Source organism: Chionomys nivalis, chromosome 11 (assembly GCF_950005125.1).
Source record: "Chionomys nivalis chromosome 11, mChiNiv1.1, whole genome shotgun sequence".
Classification (NCBI taxonomy): domain Eukaryota; kingdom Metazoa; phylum Chordata; class Mammalia; order Rodentia; family Cricetidae; genus Chionomys; species Chionomys nivalis.
In genome coordinates, this window is record NC_080096.1 from 81,290,269 (window position 1) to 81,315,128 (window position 24,860).

Below are 24,860 nucleotides of genomic sequence, written 5' to 3' on the forward strand. Positions count from 1 at the left end.
CCCATAACGCCACACAATTTCTATGTGTCCTTCCTTCCCTTACAGAGAAGGACACCCCAAGGAAATCTGCATCTTCCACCCCCAGTCCCAAGCTGAAGAACAGGCAGTCGGGCTCACCTGTACAACCACTCCCTGGACTCTGGTACCTGGCTGCTGCACCCTCAGCCCCAACCCCACCAGCCTTGGCCTACATCTCCTCAGCTCCCATCATGCCATACCCACCACCCACTGTGTGAGTCTTCCCTTCCAGCTGCCCTAACCTGCCCGAGTACCTGCAAAGCCAGCTGTCTTACATCACGTCAGAGGGATGGGAGCCATGGTGGCGCCTTCTTGTAAAATAGGGCACAAGCCTGAAATTCTTGTACTCGCTCAACAAACCCTTAAGGGCAGACTACAGGGTGCTGGGGACCCAGCGGTAAAGCAGACTGGCAAGAGGGCCCTGTCTCTGGGAGTCACAACTTTCTGGGTACCGAGAATCCTAGTGATGTAGTGTATTTTTATATAGTGGTAGGAATAGTTTCTTGGTTTTTTTCCTCCCGTTTTTTTCAACTGATTTTCATTGGTGGGATGGTTTTTAGATTTGAGTGGACTTTCCCCAGTTCTCCCACGCACTGTGCCTCCCATAGCCTGCTCTGCTGTCTCTCTTCACACACGCATGTTACTGCTGGAGAATCAGCTCCAACGCTTCAGTATGAGTCCAAGCCTGCGGCTTTCCTCCCCCTGCATTTAACTGGGCTCCTCTTGGTTGTGGCCGCTGCTCCACATTGCCCTGTCCATGCCTGTGTTGTGCAAGGACCACCAACTAGATGGTTTTGATATTGAACACCAGCTACCAAGAAGGGAAGAGTGGGCATGGTGGCCTGGTAACATTTCAGGGTCAGATATGACTGTGCAGGAATACCCTCCACCCTCCCCTCTTATCACTGCTGTGGCCGAGGCAGAGGACTGTTTCTGTAAGCCTCAGTTTCTCCATCTGTTCAATGGGGGCTGGCTCTGCCAGGAACTACTGTGTGAGGATGAAGGATGCATGTCTCAAGACTCCACTGGTTGTCTGTGGAGTGTTTTCTGCACTCTGGGAAATGTCATGACGAACTGAATGATGCCTTGGCCATCTCTCCAGACCCCCTTCTAGGCTTAACTGTCACCAGCTACTTCTCAGCCCGTTTCCACCACTGTAAAGTGAGTTAGTTAGGATGCGATGTTATCCATAGACAGTCTCCCTCTGTGGGGAACAGAGCGGTAGCTGCCTCTGTGGCAGCTGATGCCAGGAGGGACAGAAGTCCAAGGCACCAGCAGGCAGCCTTGCTTCATGTCCAGGCCCCGACTCTCATGGTATGGACACCTGCTCAGGTTTCCTGTCCCCGGGCAGGGAGATTGGTGGCATTTCTCAGCCCTCCGGGAGCCTCAGGGCTCTCTGCTGTTCTCAAGGCAAATCTTTACAGTCTGGGCCTAGGAAGAGCTCACGAGGTTGTGGTGGCCACAAGAAGATGGGATGCAGTAGCCAGCAGCTGGACAGATCACTATAGCTCTCTGGCCTGTTTGTTCTTCTGAGATAAAGATGACTACAAGAAGGAACGTTTGGGAAGCTGGTGCTGCATCAAGGGCGACCAGTAGCCTAGTGTGTTAGGTATAGTTAGAGCAAACCACGCCCCGGGTTCCTCTTGGACCAGACTGCAGGATTGAGCATGCGCCATGGCTGAGCTAGAAATTGCAACGGTGCTGTGCTGCCACCTGCTGGCCGTATGCAGCCCCGCAGCAGAGGCTACATAGTCCAAGCGCCTTTGGCTTCTGCTGGGGAAAGCTTGGGACTCTCAAGCCAAACTGGTCCTCACGTGAGCTCAAAGAATGGGAGCCATTGAGAGCCCAGATTCTCCAAAAAGAGGGAGTGTGAACTGTTCTGATACCTCCAGGAAGCGCAGTCATTCAGCTTAGCATTCTCCATCAGTACCTGCAACCTGCAGATTAGAGAATGTTCCCTATATTGGTAGAATTCCATAACAGCCCCAGGGTGCACACACAGGCAGCGCACGGTGGGTGGTCTATAAGTGACTGCTAAGGGAGAGAATGGTGTGAGCTAATTGTGCCTTGCACCTGCCACACGTATTCTCCTTTACCCGTCCAAGTTCGAGCAGATGTGCAGCTGGGCCTCCAACCCACAGGCTCTCGCTAAATCGTGCTCTTCTCCATTCTCCCCAGATATTATGCAACCCCAGCACCTACCTCAGCCGGGACAGCCTCCCTGCCTGCCCAGGGACGTCGGGGAACCTGGCACTCTGTCCACCTGGGTCTGAATGACCTGGAAGAGCTTCAGGCAGCACTCAACGAGGCCGCGCAGGCTGCTGAGAATGTACGCGCCACCACCCGGCAGCTGAGCCGGTCCCTGTCTACGGACCTGCGCCGCGCCAGTAGCCTGAGAGGCTCTTGCCTCTTCTGACTCCCTGGAGACTCCAACCGAGGAGGCAGGCAACCTCTGTTGTCCCCTAGTCAAGTCTCCTGGAGCCATTGATGGCTGGAAAACGCCATGCCCCCTCCCCAGGAGCTCCACCAGCCTGCTCCACATAGCATGTTTAAAATGGACAGACATTAGCCTGGGCAGTGGTAGATGGAAATCCAGGTGTAGTGATCAGCCCACCTCTGTCCAGGCAGAGCCTCTGAGACTTTCCTTGCCATCCCTTCTGCCCATGACCACCTGCAGCTAACAGCATGGACCTTACAGGACAGGATGTCTTTACACTGGGGAGCTGCCTTGAGCTTGGATCCTTCTCAGAAGGCCAGCAAGGACGAGGAAAGCCTAGGGTTGCTGCAGTGTTCCTGTCCCTGCCTGTGATCGCCACACCGAGGCAGGGAGACCCTGGCTAGGGGTGTTCATCCTAAGTAGCCTGTGGACAGGGAGTGCTTGGAGACCCGTGGAATGTCTTGGGATAGAGGCCTCCGGTGGCACATGTCCAGATCTTCTGTGATTACAGAAGTTTCCCCCATGAGCCCACAGAGCAGAGGCTACCCATGTAGGGCCAGAAACAGACGCCAGCCTCAGACCTTCCCGCGACCTGCCAGGCCCTGGCTGAGGCTGAGAAACCAGGCCAACATCCCTTTCCCCATCCCATAGCAGAGTGATCTTAGCATTTCTGAAATGTGTGTGTTTCACAGATTGTTTATATATTTGAGGCATTTAAAAATCTATTTTCGTTATTAAAGCAAATGAAGAAAAATGAATAATGGTCTTAAGAAAGGGAAAAGAAATCCCCAAAGCTACTTGTGTCTGTGGTGTTTACTGAAAGTTTGCAGCTTTTAAAGATGAAGGTGGGGTGGGGAAGTGGATGCCCAGCTAAGATCTCCCCAGGTACCTGCTGCATGGACTTCCGGAACAATCTGCCTGCCCTTCTATTGTCTCTGAGTATTCCTTCCTCCTGCTGTTAGTCCAGAGAGGCCAGCAACGCAAGGCTGTAGTGGCCAGAGACACCCCAGGCCAGATTCTCCTTGCGGATGGGGCAGCACCTCTGCCCGTGCCCACCTTGACACTGGGCATGCGGGCAGTCCTGCAGTCTCTTTCTTCCCCCAGTGCTGACAGGCAGAGCGGGGCTCCACAGAGCTGTCTGCACACTGCCTGTCCCATTCTGGGTGGAGAGGGACGCCGTGTCAGGAGGCTGGAGACGCTGGTCATCCAGGCAGCACAGATGACCTCAGCAGAGGGCCGAGTGTAGGTGGGAATGGCGCTGCCCACGCTCAAGCTGAGTGGTCCTCTCTGGAAATGTCCTCACAGATACACACACAGAGTACATCTCCTGGATGATTGCACGTCCATTTGAGTGTGAAGATCACCTCACACCTTGTGACTGCCGCTGACACGGAGCCCCTAAAACTCCAGTCGTAATTGTGAAACAGTTGTCAGCTGCCAGCCAGTCTCATCTCACAGTGCCACTGTGTGGGCGCCCTGCGAACTCCTGGGGAACCCACCCCTCGGACCTACACCTGAACCTACCATGCCATCTTGCCTTGGACTTTTATACCATGCCCATGGCAGCATCCACACGAGCCCAGCTGTCTCCCAGCTCACCTCTCCTCAATGGTTAGGACGGCACCCTTGTGATGGGCATTACACTCCTGCATTCTCCATCCCAACTCCTGGGTGGTCTTCTGCCTTGCCGTCTTCAAGTGTGCCCTCTTGGGATTGGCACTTACAAAAACATCAGTTTTTCTCAGCTCTTTGTAGCCTGACTCAGATGCTCCTTCCTGGAAGCCTTCTCAGATTCCCCAGGTGGGGCTTGTTGGACTTAGCTGAGACTCTACTCATGGCAGGCCTCTCGTGAATGAATGAATGAATGAATGAATGAATGAAGCAAAGACATGGTTATTGAATGTTTTCCCAAGCCTTTATTGGTGTGAAGAAAGGACCAAGATGCACAGGGTGGGCGGGGTGAGCATGAAAACAGAACACAGAGGCCAGGCCAGGCCACGCCAGGCCTTCCTAGGGACCCTCCTCTGTCTTCTTTCTCTCCAGCTCACGCTGCTTCTGCTGCTGACTGCACATGTCCTAGGGGACAGCAGGGAAGAGAGCAGAGTGACTGAGCCAGTTGTGGTGGCACATACCTGGCGGTGCTGAGGCAGAAGGATTGTAGAGTTACAGAGTAACCAGGCTGGTCTTGAATTCACAGAGATCCGCCTGACTCTGCCTCTGCCTCCCAAATGCTGGGATTAAAGGTGTGTGCAACCACCACCTGGCTATAAATACATTTTTGAAAGGGAAAAATGATCACAATGATTGACCAGAAAGGCAGGGTAGTGTCAGCCAGCTGGAACTGAGATTTACCACAGCTTCTCTGGAGTATGTAGCTCAAGCCATTCCCCTCTGAGCCTCAGCTTGTACACCCCATTGAGTGGGAGCACAGAGTCCCCCAAATGGGAGCCAGCATTTCTGAGCACGCCTGACCACAGGCGCAGGTTGAGTTTACTGGCCCCACTGTGGTGAGATGAGGCACCTGAGCCCCAGGTGGCTGGGTGACCTTTCTCCGTGCCCTGGTTGTGAGGCGGGTGGTGAGCTGTGAAACACCTCAGTTCTATGATTGTTTCCCCCTGGGAATGTGGCGTTGGGGGTGGCGGGTAGGGCTCAGGTGGAATCACAAAGAGCTGTGATTCTCTGAAACTACGTGCAAGCTCTCTGGCTGATCCTGTGACAAAGTCAAAGCTGAGGAAGCCTTTCCCTCAGCCAGGATTAGAGAAAGCATCAGGACTCTGGGCCACCCCTGCCTCTACCCAAAGCCGGTAGTCTTGCTGGAGTTGGGGTATCACAGAAGACTTCGACCGCAACTCGTAGTGAAAATGGGGGCCAGGGAAAAGCCTGGCACCCTGGCATCAGCTGTCCCCTCGGTTGCCTTTCTCCTGCTCCTTCTCCTCCCCGGTCTTTCCAGGATCTCCTTCTTAACCTCACCCACACCCAGCCTCGTCGCCTCTCTATGGTCTCTGTGAATCTCAGCTGCCACAGCAGGCTGCAGAGTTCTTAACAGCAGGACACCTGCCTCCCTGGGCTACTGCAGCCTCCAGGTCACAGACAACGAGACCACATCCAGGGTGATATCGTCCAGCTCTTCATTTACCTTTTTCCAGTCCGTATAAATGATTTCTGACCCATCCATGCCCAGACTTTTGACAGCTTTCAGGAATTCCTCAAGAAGCTCTGGGGCAGTTTCTGGCTCATTCGCTGCAGGGAGAACAGGTCAGCACATGGGAGGGTGTGGGATGTGGGTGGGGGACCAAGGGCAGGACCCTGTGGAGCTGGGGATCAGGGCGGCGAGGGGCCTACCGTACAAGGACAGTCCCCAGTTCTTCTTGTCTTCTGGGGCAAAGGCAAGCATGAAGCCCCTATGTTTCATGAACACTTTCAGGTGGGCAACATGTTCTACCGCTTCCTCTGCAGGAGGAAAGACTCTGAGTCACGGGATGGTGCCAAGGTCTCCATTCTCAAGCTGAGGAAGCAAGTAGCTGTGGGCAAAGGCCTGGGGCTCCCCAGAGCTGCCGTGTGCCCAGTTTCTGCTGTTCTTCATAGATGAGGAATGCCAGGGGCCTTGGAAAGATGGTGACTATCTACCCCCATTACACAGGTGAGGGACACAAGGGTTAAAAGCCTCGGGGCTGCATCGCAGTGTCTGATCAGGCCCATCAGCATTTGTGTGGCCTTCCTGTGTGTTGTCCCTGGGGACATGGAGGCATGGGTGAAGTCGTGGCTGCCCACCCCATGGGTTGCCACTCTGAGCTCACAGAGAATGGGAAAGATTGTTAAAAGAATGACATAACCACCCTGTGCTGTTTCCTCTTCTGATCCTTGCGATACCCTCCCAGAAAGGGCCAAGTTCACATAAAGTATTTCCAACAGGGCCCAGCACACGGCATGAACTCTCAGTTTCTGCTGGCCAGCTACTGTTCTCTGTGCCCATAGGATCCAGGGCCTTGGCCACCCTCTCCCCTAAACTGGCCTAGCCCCCTCCAGAGGCAGATCCTTCCACATGAGTGCTGGCTCTCACCGAATTTGGAGAGAGTCCCATTCTCTCTCTGGACTTCCAGCTTGCTGGAGTTAAAGACGCACCGGTCCTCCCTATAAGCAAAGAGATGGAGAACAAAAGTGAAAGGTGATCAGGAGATGTGACCAGCACGGGGGTCAAGAGGCAGGTAGAGAAGACAGCTGTCCCCGTTCCTGAAGATGGGTGGGAAGGCCAAGCAGAGGCAGAGTCTGCTCAGGTCCCCAGGCATCCAGGAACGGAGGCCAGGGCTGGGTGGGGAGCTGCTGCAAGGACTCACGTGGTCTGGTACTCCTGGATCAGGATGGTGTCATCTGTCAAGTTGGGGGTAAAGTAAAAATATTCTGCCTGTATCTTTTGAGCCGCCTGTTTGAACTCAGGGTTGTGTAGAGCAGAGCCGATGTAAAACCATTTGCCAGAGAGCTGGGAAGATAAAGGCACACAGGTGAGCAGGCCTTGGTGTGTGGCAGTCAGCAGTGATGAGAGGCAAGTGAGAAAGGGCTCCTGAGCCACACATCGGGGAACTGAAGCCCCAGGCGGGGATCACACAGGCAACTCAAAAATCAGGCCTCCACTGCTCTCGTCCCTTCTAGAGACTTCAGAGGAATGCTTCTGAGTGTGGAGGCAGGAGATTGCCACCAGAGTCCCAGGCAGAGGCAAGGGAAGGAGCCTGGAGATGAGCAGACTGGAAAGGAAAAGCCCGAGGAAAGGTAGCTATGCACAGTGCTCAGAACCAGGCCCTGGGCAGGCACTCACCCAGATCAGCGTGTCGTTGGTAATAGCTGTGCCTGTGATGCTGGCAGGTTCTGGGTTCTGGGCCTCCAGCAGTGGCAAGAGGCTCAAAATGACAAGAACCATGTACAGCACCATGCCAACACTGAGAGGCACCAGAGCCAGGAAAAACTAATTCATGGCTGGAGGGTGCAGTGACCTTTATAGCAAGATGTGGGCACGGCTCAGGAGTCCAGCCAGGGACTGTAGGGCTGTGGCACAATCTCACCAGTGCTGGGAAATACCTTGCGCAAAACATCCTCCCAAGCCATCTCTAAGTGCAGTTCTCACAGCCAGCCCTGACCCAGACTCCTGCCCCACAGTTTCCTAAAAGCCAGAGTGTTGATTCACGGTGAAGGTGGCTACAAAGCTATTCCGAGGACACCTAACGTGTTACCAGCCATAGACTGTTAATATAGATCCCAGCCAGCAATCTCATCCATTTCTTATCCCATGGAGCACGAGTGAGACACAACCCCCAGTCACAAATCAGACCCCCAAGGTGCTATGAAGAGGTTCCAGGTCAGAGTTGGGAGTGAACTTGGAAGACACTTAAGGGGTCAGGTTGGGGGCCAAAGTCAAAGATGAGTGGTTAGATTTCAAATGAGCGTGATGCTTTTGGGGAGCCCTGCCCCCCTGAAGACAGCCAAATACCCAACAAAGGCCGGTGTAGATCTGAGGGGAATATGTAGTCCAGCAAACGTCCCAGTATCTCAGCCAGACAAGGATATGGCAGTGCTTGCCCAACCCAGGAGCTGTGCCCAGCATCCAGCATGCATCCAGTTCTAGTTTCTGCCTGTAGCTCGCTCTTAGTTCACATGAATGAACACTCTCAGAAAGTGTCGCTGTGGCCACACATGGCGACGCCCACTGGGGCCGGGGATTGTTGCTGGGGGCTTGAGACCAGCCTGGCTTACACAGTTTCAAAACTTCAACAACAAAAGTGTTATAGCATGGTTACAATTTGTTCTTTCTAATTCCTGTGGTATCCATTATTTTTATATTTTAGTATAGTCAGAGTTACAGTTTTAATGACACATAACTTGTCACTCACTCACTATATTCTAATTCACGAGGCCCTTTCTTTAATCTGTGGCATTTTGTATTGTATCTCCCCACCCCCTTGACAAGCATTCTGTGTGTGGGTGACTCTGGTGGGGTGATGTGAAGTAGCCCTAGGATCACTATGTTAAATGCACCCAGGAAATTGAGAAGTGCACTGAGGTCTCCTGCAGAAAGAGCGCTGTCAGCACCGGAGGGAAATGAGCAGCACAAATGAAGCTCAGCAGCACCGTAGCCAGTAGCAGAGCTCAGATATTCCAGAGGCAGGATGCTATAAGTCCACTTATAGATGTTCTAGGATAGCCTAGACCAATCTGTAAGGATAAAGATGAAGTCAGTGGCTGCCTAGGGCAAAAGAAAGGGGCCATGGATAGCAGGGAAAGAAAAGGCAGGCTTGACTTTGTTAATCACAGATTAGAGTCCACTTCGAAAGGCACTATAATTAAAAAGCATACCTATCACTGGCTCAAGAAAATAGGAGAGGGGCTAGAGAGATGGCTCAGCGGTTCTTTCAAAGGTCCTGAGTTCAATTCCCAGCAACCACAATGTGATTCCTAACCATCTGTAGTGGGATCTGCTGCCAACTTCTGGCATAAAGTCAGGCATGCCAATGGAGCATTCATACATTAAATAATAAATAAATAAATAAATATTTTTAATTGGTTTTATTGAGCTATATATTTTCTCTGCTCCCTTCCCTGCCTCTCCCCTCCTCTTCAACATTCTTCCATGGTCCTCATGCTCCCAATTTACTCAGAAAATCTTGTCTTTTTCTACTTCCCATGTAGATGAGATCCATGTATGCCTCTCTTAGGGTCTTCATTATTGTCTAGGTTCTCTGGGATTGTGATTTGTGGACTGGTTTTTCTTTGCTTTATGTCTAAAAGCCATTTATGAGTGAGTACACACGATGTTTGTCTTTCTGGGTCTGGGTTACCTCACTCAATATGATGTTTTCTAGATCCATCCATTTGCCTGCAAATTTCAAAATGTCATTATTTTTCTGCTGTGTAGTACTCCAGTGTGTAAATGTACCACATTTTCCTTATCCATTCTTTGGCTGAGTGGCATTTAAGTTGTATCCAAACAATGCCGCTATAAACATGGTTGAGCACATGTCCTTGTGGCATGATTGAGCATCCTTTGGATACATACCCAAAAGTGGTTTTATTGGGTCTTGAGGTACGTTGTTTCCTAATTTTCTGAGAAATTTCCATACTGGTATCCAAAGGGGCTGTACCAGCTTGCATTACCACCAGCAATGAAGAAGTGTTCCCTTTACCCCACAACCTCTCCAGCAAAGAAACAAAAATATAAAATGGAAGCATATTTAACAAATGGTGTTGGCATAACTGGATATCAACATGTAGAAGAATGAAAATAGATCCATATCTATCACTATGCACAAAACTCAAGTCCAAATGGATCAAATACCTAAATATAAATCCAGCCATACTGAACTTCATAGAAGAGAAAGTGGGAAGTACACTTGAATGCATTGACACAGGAAACCACTTCCTAAATATAACCCCAGCAGCACAGACACTGAGAGAAACAATTAATAATGGGACCTCATAAAACTGAGAAGCTTCTGTAAAACAAAGGACACAGTCAACAAGACAAAGCAACAGCCTACAGGTGGGAAAAGCTCTTCACCAACCCCACACCAGATAAAGGTCTGATTGTTGGATCAAAATTATCTTAGGGCCTGTACCTCAAGGCCTATAAGACAGAGAAAAATCTGACTTGAGTCTGAGTGAGGATGAGACAGCAAAAACTCGGTAGTCTTGGCTGTCACTCATTGGATGGAGGATCCCCACATCACACCATGTCACTTGACCTATATAAGCTGATGTTCACAGTAATAAGCCAAGTTCCTGCTTTGACACAACTCCCTATCACGTCTGACTGTCCTTCATGGTGGGGCTGCAGAACAGGCAACTTGTGTCGTGGGGTTGTGGAATGGATGGATAGCAAACTCATCTTTCCCTGGGGAATAAGGTAGCTCAAGGAAGTCTAGCACTGATCTAAAAAATATACAAAGAACTCAAGAAACTGATCATCAAAAGAACAAACAATCCAATAAAAAATGGAGTACAGACCTAAATACAGAACTCTCAACAGAGGAATCTAAGATGGCTGAAAGACACTTAAGGAAATGCTCATCCTTAATCATCAGAGAAATGCAAATCAAAACAACTCTGAGATCCCATTTTACACCTGTAGGAATGGCCAAGATCAAAAACACTGATGATAAAATAAATGAATAAATCTTAAAAAAAAAAAAAACTAGGATAGTCTCTATTGTGTGGATGAGATAACAAGAAGCAGAGAGAAGTTAAGCGACCTGGAGAAAAACACACAGCAGCAGGGCACCAGTAAGTTGACACCTCAGATATGAGGACCCCTTTCTACCTCCTTCTGTAGCAGCATCCAAGAGAAGGACTGCTGATTCTTGATGTGGGATTCACCTTTGTATGCTATGATTACCATTGGTTAACAAAGGAACTGCTTGGGCCTATAGCAGAGCTATAGGGAAACAGAGCTTGTCAGGGATAACTAAACTAAATGCTGGGAGAAAGAAGGGCAGAGTCAGGGAGAAGCCATGTAGCCCTTCTAGAGATAGATGCCAGAACTTTTCCCAGTAAGCCACAGCCTCTGGCAATACACAGGTTAATAGAAATGGGTTAAATTAATATGTAAGAGTTAGTCAATAAGAAGCTAGAGCTAATGGGCCAAGCAGTGATTTAATTAATACAGTTTCTGTGTATTTTGGGGCTGGGCAGCTGGGATGAACAAGTGGCTCTCTCCTTCCTTACAACAAATTGGCACCCACATTGCCAACTAAATCCACTTAAAACCTGAGAGGGCTTGCAAAGGAATTCTGAACACTAAAAAATAAAGTTTAGCCACATTTTTTTCCCAAATGGGTTTTGCTTGCTGGTGGCATGCTGTGGCTCCTTTAAGAGAAGTTGTCCTGATTAAGCCATAGGGGAAAAACCTGCACTATTTTGAAATGCCAGCTTTCTGGGTTGTGCTGCCAATTCGACCTCTGGCTCTTTCAGGAGACTGGGCATTTGAATGGGGTTTGTAAGCAACCTGCTATGGCTTGTTTGGTGGCAACATGGACTGGCTGTGTGCCTGGAGATGGGCATTGTGCATGGCTCTGGGAGGCAGTAGAGGCAGCGAGCAGCTCCACCATGCTGGACTGGGCAGGGCAAGTAGGAACTGCTGATTTCCCCTAGGAATGGTGCAGCTTCAGTTTTAAGAAGTGCTCCTGGACAGTAAAGAATTACAGATACACAATAGGACAGATTCAGACATAAAAAGACCTCTAAATGGGTCACAGTGTCAGATAAATGTACGTAGGCTTAGGAGAGAGAAGAAAAAATAAATTATAGACAGTTCTAAAAGGAAGTAACTGGTTTTAAAAAATAAAACAAAGTTTTTAAAGATACAGAGTACAGATAGCCATAGATTAAAAGGAGTAAAGAAAAATAAGTTATGTAAAAATGGAAAATTCACAGGGAGTCTGGATTATGTATATTATTTGTTTTCTTTGAATTTTCTGACTGCAGAGAAACATTTTATTCTGGGGATTGATAAGCTAAACCAACATATATACTTTAATGGTATCTTGCTTTCAAAATATGGATATAAGGATATGTTACTTTGGAAAAGAGGTTCTTCTTTTGTTTCCACAGAAGATGAGAACCTGTGGATTAATTCTAGACTAATGTGGTTTGATGGACCAAGACCCCCTGAAAGGTTGCCTTGAATACCCCTCAAAAATTACTTCACCCAATAAACAGCAAGAAGCAGATTGGAGAAAACTATGCCTATATTCCCAAATATTCTTTATAAATGTCTGTTTACATTTAAAGAGAGATATGCTGTAGAGATTTGCATTAGTATGGGTCTTGGTTGATTGATCCAAATTTAAGGTCAATTTTGTTATATGATATTTCTGATTTTGATTAAGGTATTGTGTTTGTGCAGCTCGTTAAAAACGTAATGTATAATTAAGAAATATAGGCTAATAGGTAATCACCTATAATAGTCAAGCTTGTAGTCATGTTAGTTAGATTTTCTAGATGTACAGAGATGTATTTCAAATGGATAGGCATTCTTCAAACTTTTAAAAGACTACAGAATATGGCATTTAAAATGTTTTAAGAAGTTAGGACGTTTCATGACAATGAGACACATATGCTCCTGGCAGCATCAATTACTTCAAGAGGAAGGTGGACACCAATGAGGCTCCTTATGGAGTTTGCTAGCCATTTTGGCAAGAAACTGCTCTTGCCTGGACTGCTTGATGGTATGCTGTATGAACTGAACATGCAGCACCCACAGAAAAATAACTGCTTAACTTGCCTAAAGGTGAGACCATCCTTCAGGGTTCCTGCTTTATGAAAGAGTCTGCCAGACATTCTGCAGGACACAGAAGAAAGCAACTGACAAACTGTCAATATATGTGAAACTGTCTTTGAAATTTCCTGCTTCATGGAAAAGTCTGCCCAATGCAATGAGTCTGTAGGCTGAAGATGGATGCCCCAATTTTGCAGAAAAACTTTGAATGACTGTCCAGGCAGTGAGATGTCTCTGTCAATTCTAGAGTTTTGAAAGTTTCTTACAATGAACTTCCTGTTAACTTAGGTAATATTATATCCTTCTGGAGTCTTTGATGGTGTTGAAGAATAAATATAGTTTTCCTTAGTCATGATATTGTAACTGTAATTCTTGCTTGATACCTGCTTTGTTCTATGTAATTTTACTATGTTAAAGTTAAAACTTTTCTTTTTCATTTAAACAGAAAAGGAAAGGTGATGTGGGATTCCCCTCTGTATGCTGTGAATAACATTGGTTAATAAAGGAACTGCTTTTGGCATATAGCAGAGCTATAGGGGAACAAAGCTAGGTGGGGAAAAAAAACTAAACTCTGGGAAAAAGAAGGGCAGAGTCATAGAGAAGTCATGTAGCCCTGCCAGAGATAGACACTGAAACTTTTTCTGGTAAGCCACAGCCTCTGGTGATATACAGGTTAATAAAAATGGGTTAAATTAATATGTAAGAGTTAGCCAATAAGAAAAAAGAGCTAATGGGCCAAGCAGTGATTTTAATTAATACAGTTTCTATGTGATTATTTTTGGGCTGGGCAGCTGGGAACCAACAAGTGGATCTCTCCTTCTACAGATTCTAACTAGAATCTGTAGGTCAGGACTGAGAAAATATACCAAAATTGTTGGGACAAGTCCAGGTCCTGTGTGGAGATCTTGATAACTTACGTATGACTGACCTCTTTGAACTTCAATTCCTTTGTATGAAAGCCTTTCACGGTCTGCCCACATTTCACAAGCCAAGCACATGAGATGAAAGCATAACACACAATGTACTCATTCAGGGGGTGTGGCCAGTGTACAGGAACTATCTCCATTAGGAGCATAAATGGTGTTTTTCCTTGCATGACCCATGTGAAGCTGGCTTCTACAGATCTAAGAGCAGGTGCTGAGGTGTTGGCTCAGTGTGTAAAGTGCTTGCCCTATAACATAGGGACTTGAATTTGATCCCAGGAACCCATATACTAAAGTCTGGCCATGGTGGCACACACCTTCCATCCCTTCAGAGGAAGGACAGAGATGTGCAGGTTCCTGGTGCTCAATGTCCAGGCAAGCTGGCTGACTTGACGAGCTCAAGACCAAATGAGAGATCCTATCTTTTTTTTTAAATTTATTCATTTATTAAAGATTTCTGTCTCTTCCCCGCCACCGCCTCCCATATCCCTCCCCATCCCCCAACCAACTCCCCCTCTCTCATCAGCCCTAAGAGCAGTCAGGGTTCCCTGCCCTGTGGGGAGTCCAAGGACCTCCTACCTCCTTCCAGGTCTAATAAGGTGAGCATCCAAACAGCCTAGGCTCCCACAAAGCCCGAATGTGCAGAAGGATCAAAACCCAGTGCCATTGTTCTTGACTTCTCAGCAGTCCTCAATGTCTGCTATGTTCAGTGAGTCCGGTTTTATCCCATGTTTTTTCAGACCCAGTCCAGCTGGCCTTGGTGAGTTCCCGAAAGAACATCCCCATTGTCTCAGTATGTGGGTGTACCCCTCATGGCCCTGAGTTCCTTGCTCGTGCTCTCTCTTCTTCTGCTCCTGGTTTGGACCTTGGGGTTGTAGTCTGGTGCTCTAATGTGGGACTCTGTCTCTGTCTCCTTTCATCGCCAGATGAAGGTTAATATCCAGGAGGATGTCTATATGTTTTTCTTTGGGTTCACCTTCTTATTTAGCTTCTCTAGGATCACGAATTATAGGCTCAATGTCCTTTATTTATGGCTAGAAACCAAATATGAGTGAGTACATCCCATGTTCCTCTTTTTGGGTCTGGCTTACCTCACTCGGGATAGTGTTTTCTATTTCTGTCCATTTGCATGCAAAATCCAAGAAGTCATTGTTTTTTACTGCTGAGTAGTACTCTAATATGTATATATTCCATATTTTCTTCATCCATTCTTCCATTGAAGGGCATCTAGGTTGTTTCCAGGTTCTGGCTATTACAAACAATGCTGCTATGAACATAGTTGAGCATATACTTTTGTTGTATAATAGGGCATCTTTGGGTATATTCCCAAGAGTGGTATTGCTGGGTCCAGGGGTAGGTTGATCCCGAATTTCCCGAGAAACCACCACACTGCTTTCCAAAGTGGTTGCACAAGTTTGCATTCCCACCAGCAATGGATGAGTGTACCCCTTTCTCCACAATCTCTCCAGCAAAGGCTATCATTGGTGTTTTTTATTTTAGCCATTCTGACAGGTGTAAGATGGTATCTTAATGTTGTCTTGATTTACATTTCCCTGATTGCTAAGGAAGTTGAGCATGACCTTAAATGTCTTTTGGCCATTTGAACTTCTTCTGTTGAGAATTCTCTGTTCAGCTCCTTGCCCCATTTTATAATTGGGTTGATTAGCCTTTTACGGTCTAGTTTCTTGAGTTCTTTATATATTTTGGAGATCAGACCTTTGTCAGTTGCGCGGTTGGAGAAGATCTTCTCCCAGTCAGTGGGTTGCCTTTCTGTCTTAGTGACAGTGTCCTTTACTTTACAGAAGCTTCTTCAGTCTCAGGAGGTCCCATTTATTCAATGAGGCCCTTAATGTCTGTGCTGCTGGGGTTATACGTAGGAAGTGGTCTCCTGTGCCCATGTGTTGTAGAGTACTTCCCACTTTCTCTTCTATCAGATTCAGTGTGTTTGGACTGATATTGAGGTCTTTAATCCATTTGGACTTGAGTTTTGTGTATGGTGATAGACATGGATCTATTTTCATTCTTCTATAGATTGACATCTAGTTTTGCCAGCACAATTTATTGAAGATGCTCTCTTTTTTCCATTGTATACTTTTAGCTCCTTTATCGAAAATCAGGTGTTCATAGGTTTGTGGGTTAAAGTCCAGGTCTTCTATTTGATTCCATTGGTCGACTTCTCTGTTTTTATGCCAATACCAAGCTGTTTTCAATACTGTAGCTCTGTAATAGAGTTTGAAGTCAGGGATGGTAATGCCTCCAGATGATCCTTTATTGTATAAGATTGTTTTGGCTATCTTGGGTTTTTTGTTTTTCCATATAAAGTTGATTATTGTCTTCTCCAGATCTGTGAAGAATTTTGATGGGATTTTGATGGGGATTGCATTGAATCTATAGATTGCTTTTGGTAGAATTTCCATTTTCACTATGTTGATCCTCCCAATCCAAGAGCAAGGGACATCTTTCCATTTTCTGGTGTCCTCTTCAATTTCTTTCTTCAAAGACTTAAAGTTCTTGTCAAATAGATCTTTCACTTCCTTGGTCAGAGTTACCCCAAGATATTTTATGCTATTTGTGGTTATCGTGAAAGGTGATGCTTCTCTGATTTCCCTCTCTGCTTCCTTATCCTTAGTGTATAGAGGCCACTAATTTTTTTGGAGTTGATTTTGTAACCTGCCAAATTACCAAAGGTGTTTATCAGCTGTAGGAGTTCTTTGGTAGAGTTTTTGGGGTCGCTTATGTATACTATCATATCATCTGCAAATAACGAAAGTTTAACTACTTCCTTTCCAATATGGATCCCCTTGATCCCCTTATGTTGTCTTATTGCTATTGCTAGAACTTCAAGCACTATATTGAAGAGGTATGGAGAGAGTGGACAGCCTTGTCGTGTTCCTGATTTTAGTGGGATGGCTTTGAGTTTTTCTCCATTTAATTTAATGTTAGCTGTCGGCTTGCTGTAAATAGCTTTTATTTATTTAGGTATGACCCTTGTATCCCTAATCTCTCCAGGACCTTTATCATAAAGGGGTGTTGGATTTTGTCGAATGCTTTTTCAGCATCTAATGAAATGATCATATGGTTTTTTTCTTTCAGTTTATTTATATGATGGATTACAATGATATATTTGCATATGTTGAACCAGCCCTGCATCTCTGGGATGAAGCCTACTTGATCATAATAGATAATTTTTCTAATGTGTTCTTGGATTTGGTTTTCCAGTATTTCATTGAGAATTTTTGTGTCGATGTTCATGAGTGAGATTGGCCTGTAATTCTCTTTCTTGGTTAAGTCTTTGTGAGGTTTTGGTATCAGGGTGACTGTAGCTTCATAAAAGGAATTTGGCAATGACTCTTCTGTTTCTATATTGTGAAATACCTAAAGGAGTATAGGTATTAGCTCTTCTTGGAAGTTCTGGTAGAATTCTGCATTGAAACCATCTGGTCCTGGCCTTTTTTTTGAAAGGAAGATTTTTTTAAACAGCTTCTAATTCTTCGCGACTAACAGTTCTATTGAGATTGTTCACCTGGTCTTGGTTTAACTTTGGTATATGGTACTTATCTAAAAAAATGTCCATTTCTTTTGCATTTTCCAGTTTTGTGACATTCAGGCTTTTGTAGTAAGATCTAATGATTCTCTGAATTTCCTCTGTGTCTGTGGTTATGTCCCCCTTTTCATTTCTGATCTTATTTATTTGAGTGTTCTCTCTCTGTTGTTTAATTAGTTTGGATAGGAGTTTGTCGATCTTGTTAATTTTCTCCAAGAACCAACTTTTTGCTTCATTGATTCTTTGGATTGTTTTCTGTGTTTCTATTTTGTTGATTTCAGCCCTGAGTTTGATTATTTCTAGTCTTCTACTCCTCCTAGGCACGTCTGCTTCTTTTTTTTCTAGAGCTTTCAGGTGTGCTGTTAAATCTCCAATGTATGCTTTCTTCGTTTTCTTTAAGTGGGCACTTAGTGCTATGAACTTTCCTCTTAGCACTGCTTTAAATGTGTCCCATAGGTTTGAGTATGTTGTCTCTTTATTTTCATTAATTTCAAGGAAGACTTTAAATTCTTTCTTAATTTCTTCCTTTACCCAGGTGTGGTTCAGTAGTTGACTGTTTACTTTCCATGAGTTTGTCGGCTTTCTGGGGGTAGCATTGTTGTTGCCTTCTAACTTTAATCCATGGTGATCTGATAAGACACAGGTGGACACTGATTTTTTTTTTTTGTATCTGTGGAGGTTTCCTTTATTACCAAGTATGTGGTCAATTTTCAAGAAGGTTCCATGAGCTTCAGAGAAGAAGGTATATTCTTTCCTATTTGGGTGGAGCATTCTATAGATGTCTGTTAAGTCCATTTGCTTCATTACCTCCAGTAATTCTCTTAGTTCTCTATTAGGTTTCTGTCTGATTGACCTGTCCATTGGTGAGAGAGGTGTGTTGAAGTCTCCTACTACTAGTGTGTGTGGTTTGATGTCTGTCTTGAGTTTTAGTAATATTTCTTTTACATAAGTGGGTGCTTTTATATTAGGGGCATAGATATTCAGGATTGAGACTTCATCCTGATGAATTGTTCCTGTTATGAGTATAAAATGTCCATCTCGATCTCTTCTGATTGATTTTAGTTTGAAGTCAGTTTTGTTAGAAATTAGTATGGCCACTCCTGCTTGTTTCTTAGGCCCGTTTGCTTGAAAAACTTTTTCCCAACCCTTTACTCTGAGTAGATGCCTGTCTTTGTGGTTGAGATGTGTTTCTTGTAAGCAGCAGAATGTTGGATCCTGTTTTTGTATCCAATCTCTTAGCCTGTGCCTTTTTATAGGTGAATTGAGTCCATTAATATTAAGTGATATTAATGACCAGTAGTTGTTTACTCTGGTTATACTTATTGTTTTTGTTAGTAGAGTTTGTGTGTCTCCCTTCTTTGAGTTGTGCTGGTGAAGGGTCGCTAGATGCCTGTGTTATTGTAGGCAGTGTTGGCAATGTTGGATTCCTTGGGTTGTGATTTTCCTTTTATTACTTTCTGTAAAGCTGGATTTGTGGCTACGTATTGTTTGAAATTGTTCTTATCCTGGAATGTTTTGTTTTCTCCATTGATAGTGAATGATAGCTTGGCTGGGTATAGTAGCTTGGGCTTGCATCCATGGTCTCTTAGTTTCTGTAGTACCTCTTTCCAGGACCTTCTGGCTTTCATGGTTTCCATAGAGAAGTCAGGTGTAAGTCTGATCAGTTTACCTTTATAAGTTACTTGCCCTTTTTCCTTTGCAGCTCTTAATATTCTTTCTTTAATCTGTATGTTTTGTGTTTTGATTATTATATGGCGAGGGGATGTTTTTTTTTGATCCAGTCTATTTGGTGTTCTGTATGCTTCTTGAATATTCAAAGGAATATCTTTCTTTATGTTGGGAAAGTTTTCTTCCATAATTTTGTTAAAAATATTTTCTGGGCCTTTGAGCTGATACTCTTCTCCTTCCTCTATCCCTATTATTCTTAGGTTTGGTCTTTTTATTGTGTCCCATATTTCCTGAATGTTTTGTGATGAGAATTTGTTGGCTTTGGTGTTTTCTTTGATCAGTGCGTTTATTTTCTCTATGGTGTCCTCAGAATCTGAGATTCTTCTACCTCTTGTATTCTATTGATTATGCTTGTTTCTGTAGTCTCCACTCATTGACCTAGATTTTCTTTATTCAGCTGGTACTCAATTTGTGTTTTCTTCCTTGCTTCCATTTCAGTTTTCAATTCTTGAACTGTTTCCATTACCTGTTTGATTGATATTTCTTGGTTTCCCAGGGTATCATTTACATATTTACTCATTTCTTCAAACTTTTTGTTATATTTCTCATCCATTTCTATAAGGGCATTTTTTACATGTTGTTTGAGGGACTCTATTGCTTTCATAAAGTCAATTTTTTCCACTTCTTCTGTGCTAGGGTGTTCAAGTCCTTCTGTCGTAAGATCATTGGGTTCTGATGTTTTCATGTTGTTTTTCAGATTGTTGGGTGAATTCTTGCCTTGGCGTCTGCCCATCTCCTCCTATCAATGCTATCTAATGAGTCTTCTAAAACAGGATCAGGCTTCCCTGCTGGCTGGGAGCCCGCATACAAAATGCCCCTGCTCCGTTTCCTGGGTCCGGCCGCAGGCCAAGATCCCTCACACCACTCAGGAGGGTCTACAGGAACAGGAGCAGGCTCCCTGTTCACCAGGGACCTCGTCAACAAAAGGTCTACCACTCTGTAGGCCAGCCACAAAAACAAAGACACTCCCACTGCCCTCTTCCCCGAGCACCCAACCCAGTGCCTAAACAGGCTGAACTGCGTGATCCCTGCGGAAGGGAGGGAGAAGGAAGGAGGCCTCTGGGGGCAAGCTGGGATGGACCAGGGAGAGAGAGGGCGCAGCAGAGGAGGAACTGCCCTAGCAGGTTGACCGGGGAGTCAGGGGGGTCAGGGAATGCCCCCACTCTGTTTCCTGGGTTCCACCGTGGGTCAAGAACACTCCCAATACTTAGGAGGGTCTTCAGGGGCAGGTCCAGGCTTCGCGTCGCCAGGGACCTTGCCAACAAAGGACCTCCCACTTTGCAGGCCAGCCACCAACACACCTACTTGAGTTAGTTGTAGTGGAATGATCTGCTTTCAGTGTGGGCTTCACTGTTTCAAGCTTGGACCATCAGAAAATATAAGTTTGTGTCTGCCGAGCCTGTGCCCGCGTCTGCGCCGGTCTGCCTGCGCCGCTGCCCGCGTCTGCTGAGAGATCCTATCTTAAGAAACAGGGTTGACTTCTCTGAGGAAAAACATCTGAGGTTTGTCTCTGGTGTATACACACACACACAGAGAGAGAGAGAGAGAGAGAGAGAGAGAGAGAGAGAGAGAGAGAGAAATTCATGTGCACACTCAGTAGCAATTGACCACTATTCTACTCTCCTACTGTGGACTGAGAGCCCTACCCATGACTGGCATGCAAGACAGAGCACACTTCTCGTGGCAAAATGAGGTCCCTCTCAAGGCCTTGACCCAAGCAAGACGCTGGACCCAGAACTTTCAGTGTCTTTCTGTTTTTCCTCTTCTTTTCTTCATAAGCTACTGGACATTGTGGGGTGAACTGGCTTTGACTGACCTTGCAGCATCGTGTACAGGACAAAGCCAGCAAACTGAGCTTTTCTCTGGAAGGCCAGCCTGCAGGGGAACCCATTCTGATGACTTCCTGACACCTAGGTTGCACAATGGGAGGTTGAGAAATGTGGGAATGCTGGCTTAGAGGATGCTGCCAACTGCAACTTCTGGGAAGAAACTGGCTCAGCTCCAGGGTTTTAGCTGGCCAGGTCACAGGGACCCATGAATCAGTGAGGCAAAGCGGTGCAAATACTCCCTTTTCCCCTCCAGCCCTTCCTGTTGGCTACTGTGTCTCCGGTGTCACATCTATGAAGCCAGAGAGGCTACTGACAGTGTCAGAGTTCTGATTCCCAGGCCAACCTGTCCTGTTGTCTCAGCTCACCTGCATAGACTCAGTGACTCTAGTCTCTGTTCTGAGCAAAACAGTGATGTCTGTTTCATGGCATCCAAGCCCCTCTGCCACTGCCCTATCACCAGAAGGGGGCCACTGGCTCTTCCCACTGTGTGAATGAGCAAGGCTTGTTTCCCTAGCTGCAGTCGTGGACTCCAAACCATGCTGATGACTGGACACTGAGGTCTGTAGTAGTAGGTGTCCATATTGCACAGCATAGAGAAGGTTCTCAAACTGAGGAAGCAGTAACTTCAGACTTTTGCCTGAACCTTTTCCAGGCAGGTGTTATGAATTCTCTCAGATGGAGTGTTACGATAGCCAGAAGGGGAACACAGCCAATATCTACCAACTGAAGAACAGATAACTTGCAATCTGTCATTACTGTATGCATTCAGGCTCAACAATAGCCATCTTGAATTAGGCACTTCTTTCAGGGAACTCTCCTGTTTTCCTTGCTTAGTTTCTCAGCAAACTATAAATTGGCACATTAGCATGGTATGTTGAACTTTTGTGTATATACATATATGTGGGTAGGTGTCATGTATGTTCATATATGTATGTATGAGTATACATGCATGCATGTGCCTGTAGAGGCCAGTGATCAACACCAGGTGTTATTTCTCAGGAACTGCTCAGCTTATATTTTTGAGGCAGGATCTTTCACAGAACCTAGAGCTCATTGATTTGGCTAGGCTGTCTGACCAGCAGGTCCCAGGAATCCTCCTGTCTCTACTGTCCCTTTGCTAGGATTACAAGGGTGTACCACCACATCTGACTTTTTATGTGGGTCTGGGGATTGAACTCTGGTCCACACACTTGCACAGAAGACACTTTACTGTTCGGAGCTGCAGACCCTGAGACCCTGAACTTTCTATGACTTCTTGCCTGCTGGAGTAAACAACTTGTTTTCCTATGCTTGCAGCTGCTCTGAGCATGTTACCCTCAGGAGTTCCTGAAAACAAGGAAGTGGTTTCTGGTGGGCTTACAGTGGAAAATTCCCAGATCTAGGAGATTTTCTCCTTTGCTATTAGTCAGGGAGAGCACTATATAAACTGTCTGGGAACATAATAAAATTGGCATTTGTGCTTCAAGGAGTGGCCCATGTCTCTGTGTGTTCTTTAATCCCCAGGCCCTTGCCTGACTGTGGTTCAGGTGGTACAGGAGCCTCACTTTATCAACAGAGTCATCTTCCCAGTCCCAGTACACAGAGCTTTAAAACCAGGCCCTTGTGCCATGAATGCACCCTCCCGTCTAACCCAGACTACAGGGATGCTCTTGGAGTTGCTGTGTCCAGGATCCCAATAGACGTGTACACTCCTAATCAGCCCGCTTCCTTCTCTGCTTTGATGGCACCTATGGTCATCACTTACATCTGGGCTGGGTCAACCCAGAACAATCAGATGTAACAGCATTGCCACAAAATGAAAGAAGAAACAATACATGATTCAACACACACATGCAAAACCGTGGGTCCCATCCCTGAGAAGGGAGCCCAGTGGAGGCTGGAAGGGCCCAGGACAGCTCCAGGCCTAGGGCCTTGGTTAGAGAATGGCTCTTGCTCCTCCTTCAGAACCCTGGCAGATGGCATCCATTTTGTTCTAAGCTTTAAGACTCAGCAGGGCACCAACGTGCATCTTCCCCCATCACTGAAGAAGCTGTCTGTGAGTGAAGAAGCATCAGACCACAGCCACCATTCCATTGCTCAGTTTTAAATATTTATTTAAAGTCCAGAAGGGAACTTGAGAAACAGAACCCACTAGGGGTTTGACCACACTGACATTTAGACAGAAACAAAAGGACGGCAGTGAACACACATCAATGGACTGGAGGGAAACACAGAAGGGCAAACAGGAAGCAGCACTCAGATGGGGACCAGACAATGCACATCTAGCCTGCGGCGGGGTGGGAGGGGTTCACAGACAGTGTCTGGGGAGGGTGGACGGGGGAGGTATTAAATAATGGAAAGCAAATCCAATTCCCCACAAGACACAACTTTAGAAACACACAAATAGACACGGTAATATCAACCTTCTATAAAAATAACTCCATAGTTAAAATAACTTCAAAATCCAACTGGGTCCCAACCTATGTAGGTTGCATGGAAGGTTACTGTTGTGGAGACCGATGAGGTGCTCGTCATTGGTCCTTCCTTCCCCACCCACATTGGCACTTAGGGGAAAGGACAGCTGTGAAATGCTGAGAAAGCGGGAAGGTTGGCTGCGCTTGGAGGGTGGACTCTTGGGAGGGAAGACCTTGGGTCTTCGGAGATGGCTTCATATTTACATCCACCTTCAAGGTCAGCCCTAGCCAATACTCTTTCCTCAGATCCGAGGAATCTTCTCCCAGGGCAGGTCTTCTAAAGGGAACTGAACCCTCCAGGAGCAAGCAGGACCGCGTTATCATCAGGATGCCTCCTCAAGAACAGAAGCAGAAATCTCTATACTTCTGGTTACTGGTAGGATTTTTTTTTGTTTTTCTTTTCTTTTTTCCTTTTTTTCTTTTTCCTTTGCTTCCTCCTCAGCAGATTACAGGGGTAGCAATAGTAACATTGTTAAATCCCCATTTGGAGGAGAGAGAGATTGTGGACAAGGTCCCACTAAAAACATTTCTCCAAAGCCTGTGGTAACAAAAATAGTAGCACCTTCAGAATCTTAAATAAGATTATTTTTTTCTTAGTAAAAAATCACATACATTACAAGAGACAATTGTGAGCACCAGCGATTTCACAGTGGGAGGTAGCATACAGCACCCCAGCCTGGGGGTCAGTCTCTCCACACCCCCAGCTCTCTTGTTCTTCCTCACTTCTCCCAGGTGAAAAAATAGGAATACATCTTCTCTTTGTTTAAATAATATATATAGATAGATTTCTTTCTTTCCTTTTCTCCTCTTTTTTTTCATGTCTCCTTTCTAATATTGCACATCAAAAGCTCTCTAACAGGGACCAGCTGACAACAAGCAGCACCCTTCCCTTGAGGTGGCATCAATGGGGGTGGGGCTCTTTGGGCAGGAAGTTGGGGAGGAAGTTGGGGAGGAAGGGGGTGTCTGCAGAACTGGGCAAGAGGCCATGGCTGGAGTAGGCTACAAGTTCTGCTTGCTCTGATTGGCTCTTTGGTTGGTTCTTGGGGCTAGGCTGAGATGGCAGTTCTCCAGGACAGCCTAGTACAGCCTGGTACCCTTTCTCAGTTCCTGCTGAGCAGATAACCTCTGGGGCCTGCACCAGGGTCCTAAGGTGGCGTCCTGAATCTTCTGGAACTAACTGCCCCCAGCCTCTTCTCTCCCCACAAGACTTAGAGGAGCCTCTAGGTCAGAGGTCGGAGGTCAGAGGAAGCATGCAGGTCCGACTTCGAGGCGGTACTGCTTCCCTGATGAGACAGGTGGGAGGTTGTCCACACTGACAATGGGCAGCTGCTGGGGGTCCTGAGTCCGGAAGGTGAACAGTGTCTGGTGCCAGCGGCCATCATGGATCTGTAGGAAGGTGACAGATGCATTTCTCATCCTTCTGTGTTTTGCAGAAACAATGACTTGTATGTGGCACATCTGGGCAAACATCTGATTGGTTGCTTCCATTTTATTTCCATTTATCTTCTGTCCATCCATTCATCTATGCATCTATCTATATATGTATCTGTCATCTACCTATCTATCTATCTATCTATCTATCTATCTATCTATCTATTTATCTATGTATCTATTTATCTATGTATCTATCTATCTATCATCTATGTATCTATCCCTGTATGTATGTATGT

The 24,860-nt window shown here is 46.1% G+C and overlaps 3 protein-coding genes across 5 annotated transcripts in view; 1 reads left to right on the forward strand and 2 right to left on the reverse strand.

Annotated features, from left to right (window-relative positions):
- The window catches only part of Akna (AT-hook transcription factor), a 38,754-nt gene extending 35,554 nt beyond the window's left edge, over window positions 1-3,200 (forward strand). Inside the window, exons 21-22 of the mRNA XM_057785382.1 lie at window positions 46-232; window positions 2,197-3,200. Of these exons, the coding sequence (XP_057641365.1) occupies window positions 46-232; window positions 2,197-2,434 (425 nt within the window). The 3' untranslated portion in view covers window positions 2,435-3,200. The remainder of the gene's footprint in view (window positions 1-45; window positions 233-2,196) is intronic.
- A 1,169-nt stretch (window positions 3,201-4,369) lies between these two features.
- On the reverse strand, window positions 4,370-7,434 carry Orm1 (orosomucoid 1). Its single transcript, XM_057784752.1, has 6 exons — window positions 7,266-7,434; window positions 6,790-6,932; window positions 6,516-6,586; window positions 5,798-5,905; window positions 5,592-5,695; window positions 4,370-4,531 (listed from the first exon to the last, which is right to left on the reverse strand). Exons 1-6 carry the CDS (start codon window positions 7,377-7,379, stop codon window positions 4,466-4,468), a joined length of 606 nt encoding a protein of 201 aa, XP_057640735.1. The 5' UTR covers window positions 7,380-7,434; the 3' UTR covers window positions 4,370-4,465.
- A 15,384-nt stretch (window positions 7,435-22,818) lies between these two features.
- The window catches only part of Col27a1 (collagen type XXVII alpha 1 chain), a 118,120-nt gene continuing 116,078 nt past the window's right edge, over window positions 22,819-24,860 (reverse strand). For all 3 annotated transcript variants that reach the window (XM_057783559.1, XM_057783558.1, XM_057783557.1), the window contains one exon: window positions 22,819-24,576. In XM_057783559.1, the coding sequence (XP_057639542.1) occupies window positions 24,430-24,576 (147 nt within the window). In that variant the 3' untranslated portion in view covers window positions 22,819-24,429. The remainder of the gene's footprint in view (window positions 24,577-24,860) is intronic.

Excerpts from the sequence above, each read along its gene's own strand:
- Orm1 (XM_057784752.1), bottom strand. The coding sequence starts at position 7,379 with ATGGTGCTGTACATGGTTCTTGTCATTTTGAGCCTCTTGCCACTGCTG. Across the intron at positions 6,933-7,265 it reads CCAACGACACGCTGATCTGG|CTCTCTGGCAAATGGTTTTA; the intron begins GTGAGTGCCTGC and ends TTATCTTCCCAG. Across the intron at positions 6,587-6,789 it reads ATCCAGGAGTACCAGACCAC|GGAGGACCGGTGCGTCTTTA; the intron begins GTGAGTCCTTGC and ends CTTTGCTTATAG.